Genomic DNA, 7415 nt, shown 5'->3' with positions numbered 1-7415 from the left:
AGAGGCCCGCATACCGCAAAAAAAAAAAAAAAAAAAAAAAAAAAAAGTGTTGAATAGCCCCCGTGTGCCAGGCACAGGCGTACAGCAGTGCCAGGACAGATGAGGTCCCTGTTCTTATGGAGTTCCCATGCTTTCTCCAAGCAGTGGGAGAAAGATAACAAACAAGTAGCCACACAAACAGTTGATTCAGGCAGCAGTAAATGCCATGAAGAACGTAAGCAGGACCCTGTGCTGGAGAGTGATGAAAGACTGGTCCAACTGGGCATCAAGGAAGACCTTGGGGGTCAATGACATGTGAGTTAAGATTTGAACAAGAAGGAGACAGCCTCCGAGAGCTCAGTGAAGAACATCCCAGACAGAGGAAACATATAGTGCAAAGGCCCTTTAGTCTAATGTAATCTTGTAGTGTCTGTGGAACAAACAAAAAAGACCAGTGTAGGTGGAGGGGGTGGAGCAGGGTGACCAAATGATATCAGAAAGCATGGTGGAGACAGATCTGCCCAAGGAGGGTATCCGTTAGGGTTGGGCTGAATGTGGATTTTCCAACATGTGAGCTGGGTAGATTAGTTGTGGGTGGTGGGACTATGGGTGTGTGTGTTGGGGAAGGAGGGCATTCATCTTGTCTCCTTCTCTGTGAAGCTGCTCTCATATGTGCCCTCTCTCCCTGCAGCCTCCTGAATGATGCCAGCCCAAGGTTCCCTAACCTCCAACCTGGCCCTCCTGGTGCTGCTGGGCACAGTCAGAGCAGGCCCTTTCTCTCCACGGTCCAATGTGACGCTCCCAGCCCCACGGCCTCCTCCCCAGCCAGGAGGCCGCACAGAACAGCCAGGAGGGGGAGGCCCTTCTTCTCAGCTTTATGAGCACACCGTGGAAGGAGGGGAGAAGCAAGTGGTGTTCACCCACCGCATTAACCTGCCCACTTCAGGTAGCTGTGGCTGTCCCCCAGGCACTGAGCCCCCCGTCCCTGCTTCAGAGGTGCAGGCCCTGAGGGTCCGGCTGGAGATCCTGGAGGAGCTGGTGAAGGGGCTCAAGGAACAGTGCACTGGGGGATGTTGTCCTGCTGCTGCCCAGGCTGGCACAGGTGAGCGGATGATCCCAGGAAGGGGCACAGAAAAAGAGGAAGGTGGAGAAGTGGGTTAGCGTTGGGTGGGCATCGCTAGTCCATAAAGGACCTCGGTATGAGTTAGAAAAAGGCATGCCTGCCTCCCCCTTGTGGGCGGTGAGTGCAGCCCAGGGCACAACTCTGAGAGAGGAGCCACGTGACTAGATGTCAGCCCTCTCGTCCCCAGCATATGTTAGGGCACTGGGAGGCCACATATATTGACAAGTTGCAGCTGGAAACTAAGATGGCCTTAGGAAATGAGGCTGGCTCTGCTGGAGAAGCTGACTCAGGGGAGCACTATACAGGGTCAGCCGCTCCCCCAGAGAGACTGAGGCCCACCTCCCGCTCTTACTCCAGGCCAGACGGACGTGCGGAGCCTCTGCAGTCTCCATGGCGTGTTTGACCTGAGCCGCTGCGCCTGCTCCTGCGAGCCAGGCTGGGGTGGGCCCACCTGCTCAGACCCCACGGATGCCGCGGCGCCCCCCTCCTCTCCCCCCTCAGCTTCCCGGTCCTGCCCAGATGACTGCAATGATCAGGGTCGCTGCGTCCGTGGTCGCTGCGTGTGCTTCCCTGGCTACACCGGCCCCAGCTGTAGCTGGCCCTCCTGCCCGGGGGACTGCCACGGCCGCGGGCGCTGCGTGCAGGGCGTGTGCGTGTGCCGCGCGGGCTTCTCCGGGGACGACTGCAGCCTGCGCTCCTGCCCTCGGGGCTGCAGCCAGAGGGGACGCTGCGAGAACGGGCGCTGCGTGTGCAAACCAGGCTACACTGGCGAGGACTGTGGGGCGAGGAGCTGCCCCCGAGGTTGCAGCCAGAAGGGGCGCTGCGAGGACGGGCGCTGCGTCTGTGACCCTGGCTACGCTGGCGAGGACTGCGGCTCTCGGAGCTGCCCGTGGGACTGTGGCGAGGGCGGGCGCTGTGTGGACGGCCGCTGCGTGTGCTGGCCCGGGTACGCGGGCGAGGACTGCAGCACGCGGACCTGCCCCCGCGACTGTCGGGGCCGAGGGCGCTGCGAGGAAGGCGAATGCATCTGCGACCCAGGCTACAGCGGGGACGATTGCGGAGTGCGCAGCTGCCCGGGCGACTGCAACCAAAGGGGCCGCTGCGAGGACGGCCGCTGCGTGTGCTGGCCTGGGTACTCGGGGCCCGACTGCGGCGCCCGCGCTTGCCCGCGCGACTGTCGGGGCCGCGGGCGCTGCGAGAACGGCGTGTGCGTGTGCAACGCGGGCTACAGCGGCGAGGACTGCGGCGCGCGCAGCTGTCCTGGGGACTGTAGCGGCCGGGGCCGTTGCGAGAGCGGCCGCTGCGTGTGTTGGCCCGGGTACACAGGCCGGGACTGCGGCACGCGCGCCTGCCCTGGCGACTGTCGCGGGCGCTGCGTGGACGGCCGCTGCGTGTGTAACCCGGGCTTCACAGGCGAGGACTGCGGGAAACGACGGTGTCCCGGGGACTGCCGCGGTCGCGGCCGCTGCGAGGATGGCGTGTGCTTGTGCGACGTGGGCTACGAGGGTGAAGACTGCGGCGCGCGCAGCTGCCCCAGGGGTTGCCAGGGTCGCGGCCAGTGTCTGGAGGGGCGATGCGTGTGCGACGACGGCTACGAGGGTGAAGACTGCGGCGTGAGACGGTGCACGCGCGACTGCAGCCAGCGCGGCGTGTGCCAGGATGGTGTGTGCGCCTGTTGGGAGGGCTACACGGGCGAGGACTGCAGCCTCCGTACCTGCCCCTCCAACTGTCACCGGCGCGGCCGCTGTGAGGACGGGCGCTGCGTGTGCGACTCCGGCTACACCGGCCCCTACTGCGCCACCCGAAGCTGCCCGGCGGACTGCCGGGGCCGTGGACGTTGTGTGCAGGGCGTGTGCGTGTGCCACGCGGGCTACAGCGGCGAGGACTGTGGGCAGGAAGAGCCTCCCGCCAGCGCCTGCCTCGGGGGCTGCGGGCCTCGGGAACTGTGCCGCGCAGGCCAGTGTGTATGCGTCGAGGGCTTCCGAGGCCCCGACTGCGCCATCCAGACGTGCCCCGGGGACTGCCGCGGTCGGGGAGAGTGTCGTGAGGGCAGCTGCGTCTGCCAAGATGGCTATGCAGGGGAGGACTGCGGGGAAGGTGAGCGGGCAGCCTTTCGCAATGTGCTGGGTCAGGGACTGGAAAACTGGAGCCAGTGGGAAAGCCTGAGTCTGAGGCCTAGGAGCCCAGGGAATTGGAGGAAGAGTGAAGGGGGGGAGGGTCATAGTCAGAGGAGCCAGGGAGCCAGTGTCCACCAGGGGCTGCAGAACCGTGGGGGCACGCCTGCAGGTGAGACCTGCCTTCAGATCTCTGATGAGCAGATTGGGGGCCCCTTTAGTTGCTTTTAGGCAGATTTCGTGTTCCTGGTGATGGGGGGCAGTAGAGGAGACCCAAGGTCTGTTCAGGCCGCTGCCGGCTTTGCCCCACCCCCAGAGAGGAGTCAGAGCTTGGGTGGATCTCTCAGAGCGGCCCTGAGTAGGAGGAGCCTGTGATGGTGGGGGTCTGGGTGCCTTGCCCTAAGCAGCTTCTCATATCCTGTTCTCCTGGGCAGAGGTGCCAGCCGTTGAGGGCATGAGGATGCACCTCCTGGAGGAGACGATGGTTCGGACAGAGTGGACCCGGGCTCCTGGCAATGTGGATGCCTACGAAATTCAGTTCATCCCCACGGTGAGAGCCGAGCTCCAAGAGGGGGCTGAGTGGGCAGGACTGCGGGGAGGGGGGTCCCTCCTGCTCACCTCAAGCAGGAGTCCCAGGCAACCAGCGGTTGCATCCAGCTGGCTGATTCCCGAAGCTGTTCTAAAGGCCTGCTCATCTGCCCCACACCCGGTGCAGAAGCCTTTGCAGCATTGGCCCACTGCTGCTGGAACACCTCTGGTGACCTTGAGCTCAGACTTTCTGAGGCTGCCGACTCCATTTTTGTTCATCGCTGTAGTCAGTTCTTTTTGTTATTGCTGGATCCAAATCTGCCCCATTCTAACATCCATCCATTGGCCCTAGCTGGGCCTTCGCCAGCCGTCAGAACGTGCTTTTTGCTTTCCCTGTGTCTTACACCATAGGCTTTCAAGTATTTGGAGACATCAGCCATCACGTCACCCTTCATTCCCTCCAGGCCAAACCCACTGGTTTCTTCTCCCCTTTTCCTTAATGCTTTGTTCTCTGAATCCTTCACTTTTTAGTTTTCCTCCTCTAATGCCTCCTGCTTTTTGCATGTGCCCCCCCACCATCAAAACGTGGGAGCAATGAGGAGCCCAGTGGTTCCCCCGGCTAACTCTGGCTACCCTGGCACTTTTCTCAGAGTTGACATATATGAACTTGTGGTCAGTTCATAACTGACAAACTGTCAGTTATTTTGATCACATTTGATTTTTTAAGTAACTTTTAATGATAAAAGTCTTATAGGCTCAGTGTAGAAACTTTAGTAAATATAAACAAGGAAAGAGGAAAGAAGGAAGGAAGAAAAGAAGGAATGAAAAAAGAAGACATTCAAATACATACTCTTTTTTTAAGCCTAAATATAGGCCTTTGCATTTAGCTGTCTTCAGTGTTACCATTTTTGCTTTGGGCCAACCTGTCCAGGCTGTTGCAATACTTTGAGTCCGTGAGCTGGTTCCCCTACCTCCGTGTCATCGGTGCATTGCAAAGCCTCCTTTCTCTGTCTCTTTCCAACTCACTCTTAAAATATTTGGGGGTACCCTAAGGACAAAGACTGTGGCCTCTCATTAGAGATTTCCTTTTATGCACATTGGGCTTTTATGATGCGTTTGGTCTCCTAGTTTCAAATCATCTGACATTTCTACTGTCCAAATGTTTTCCTGCATCATTCCACAAATGCCATTGGTGGGTAGGCCATGTCATTCTCATCTCTACCCAGTCAGGACTCTGGAAAAATAAATAAGTCCCAGGGCCTAAACCTAGGAAGCCTCTAGGACAGAAGGGACAGCTCAGAGGTGCTGGCTGTCACCCCCACCCCAACTGGCCTAGTCATTCTAAGTCTTCTTATTATCCCCTCAAGCCCAGACCCCTGCCATGTTCTGTCTCTCCTTACCCCCTGGTAGGAGCAGAGGCAGAAATCCCTACTTTGCTGCACAACCAAGAGAGCTTGGATTTTTCTTCTGTTTAAAAAAAAATTATTTTCAGTTATAAAAATAATGTAATCACAAGACAAGAATTTGGCAACTAGAGAAAAAAACAAATAATTCTTGGCTGTTTCACACTAAGACAAGCACTGTTAACATTGTAAAGTGTTTCTCCCACTCTCTTCTGTGTGTATATTATTTACATAGTTTTCATCTCGAGAGGGTAGGACTTTTAAACAGAACTTTCCTAAGGAACTTCAAGGAAAGAAGAAGTAAAATAAACACTTGAGGTAGAAGGAGCTTATAGGGTAGCGTCATCTCCTGCTCTTAGTAAATATGAACTTATCCTTGGTGTTCTCAGGGGGTGCAGCCTCCCCGCTGCAGCCCTAGGCTTTCTCCCTCTCCGTGGGGCCGGGCTGGTGTTGAGCTGGCCTGGGTCCAGCTTGGCCATGCTCTTAGCTCATCTGCTTTGCTCTGGGTACGGGCCTCTGTCACATTCTGGGTTCTCTCTGAGCCTGGGTGTGGAAAATGCTCCCATAAGATTGGCCCCCAGACTCCTCCATTGGACTCCACATCAACCTGTGCTACTGGCCCTCTGACTATGCTTTCTATGCTTTTTGTGGCTGGCCCCTAGGATTGTGCCTCTTGCCTTGGCCAGCACTCTCCATCCATTTCTGTTGGCACAGAGTACATTCAGTAGCTGGCTGTCCTCTGGCCACTGCCATCTCCCTAGAAGCCTCTCTCTACCTTATCCCCTCCCCTTTTCTAGAACCACTTCTCTCTCAAAGCCCAAACTCTACTATCCCTGGCTAAGGGACACACCTAGTTTTTGGAATGATTTTCAGAACACAGAAGAGGAACATTCCTCCTTTCCCTGCATATGTGGCATTGTTCTTCTGACTCAGTGGTTCTCAAAGTGTGTTCCCTGGACCTACAGCATTAGCATCACCTGGAGCACTAGACATGCTAATTGTCAGACTCCACCCCCAGATCTACTGAATCAGAAGCTCTAGGGTGCAGAGCCCAGTAACCTGTGTTGTAACAAGCCCTCCAGGTGATTCTGATGCACCCCAAGCCCAAGGACCACTAACTTAAGAAATGTTGCTATTTTGCAAAAGGCAAGGTCTTCTATGAATGTGAGAGAAAGCATGAAGAAACTGAGGGAGGCGAACCCCCGAACAGAAAGACGTTCAAGTATTCCCTGTCTGGGTGCATTCTGCAGTCTGGAAACTGGGGCTATGCCACGTTTTCACTGGGACACAGGCCCTTGCAGCCTGAGAAAAGTTTGTTTGGTCTGGTCTGAAAAGCAGGGTGAGGATGAGGTAAGCTCCAGGGACCAGCCAAAATGGAGTCGCCCACCTGGGGCCATGAGGTTGATATTGAGAGTAGAGTTAGAATCTTGCCAAGGACATCAGTGAAGCAGCCAAAACTCTCACCAAGGGGCAGAACCAGCTGCTAGCATCTGGCTAGAGAGCCTGCCTCAGACCAGACAGATGGTGCTGAGAGTTGTGGGTTAGACTGACAGTGGGACTTTTCAGGGGACTGTTCCCAGATGGATCTCAGGAGGGACTACAGAGCGTTGAAAAGGTTCATGTAGGTGGTCTGAAGGGAGAAGGAGAGCTCTGGGGATGGGCTTCTGTTGCTGAAAGGACCAGATATCATCAGGGAGCACTCAAAGTGTGCGTGTGTGTGTGTATGTGCGTGTGTGTGTGCACGCGCGTGTGCGTGCGTGTGTGTATTCGTGTGTGTGCGTGTGTGTTCGTGCGTGTGCGCGCGTGTGTATTCGTGTGTGCGTGCGTGCGTGTGTGTGCGTGTGTGTATGTGTATTCGTGTGTGCGTGTGTATATGTGTATTCGTGTGTGCGTGCGTATTTGTGTGTGTGTGCGTGCATGTGTATTCGTGTGTGTGTTTGTGCGTGTGTGTGTGTGTGCGTGTATTCGTGTGTGTGTGTGTGCGCACGTGTGTTTGTGCGTGTGTGTGTGTTGGGTTGGGGGAATAAGGGGACAGAGAATAAGTTCTGGGAAGGAGGAGGAGCACACAGGTCTTGAGCTGAGACCAGTCCAGGGCATCCCAGGATGGGGTATCCTAGGGCAGAGTGAGTAGGAGAGGGATGGGGATCCTGTGTGCCCACGAAAACTTTTCAGCCAAGAAAACTCTGACAAAGCTTTCCTGCATCCTCAACCCAGAAGTCTCTACATGGACTCTCATCTGGTTTTATACTTTGGTATTTACTATGCCAA

At 56.2% G+C, this 7415-nt stretch overlaps 1 protein-coding gene across 1 annotated transcript; it reads left to right on the top strand.

Annotated features, from left to right (window-relative positions):
- Window positions 1-675: 675 nt before the first annotated feature.
- LOC112063149 (tenascin-X-like) lies at window positions 676-3766 on the top strand (the record flags this gene model as incomplete). Its single annotated transcript, XM_055083696.1, has 3 exons — window positions 676-1081; window positions 1460-3199; window positions 3651-3766. Coding segments are annotated over exons 1-3 (2259 nt in total), but the record flags the coding sequence as incomplete, so codon positions are not given.
- Window positions 3767-7415: the final 3649 nt, after the last annotated feature.

The sequence above is a fragment of the Physeter macrocephalus genome, unplaced genomic scaffold, assembly GCF_002837175.3.
Source record: "Physeter macrocephalus isolate SW-GA unplaced genomic scaffold, ASM283717v5 random_4047, whole genome shotgun sequence".
Taxonomy (NCBI): domain Eukaryota; kingdom Metazoa; phylum Chordata; class Mammalia; order Artiodactyla; family Physeteridae; genus Physeter; species Physeter macrocephalus.
The sequence above is the reverse complement of the archived record's forward strand: the minus strand, read 5'-3'. Positions and strand labels throughout refer to the sequence as shown.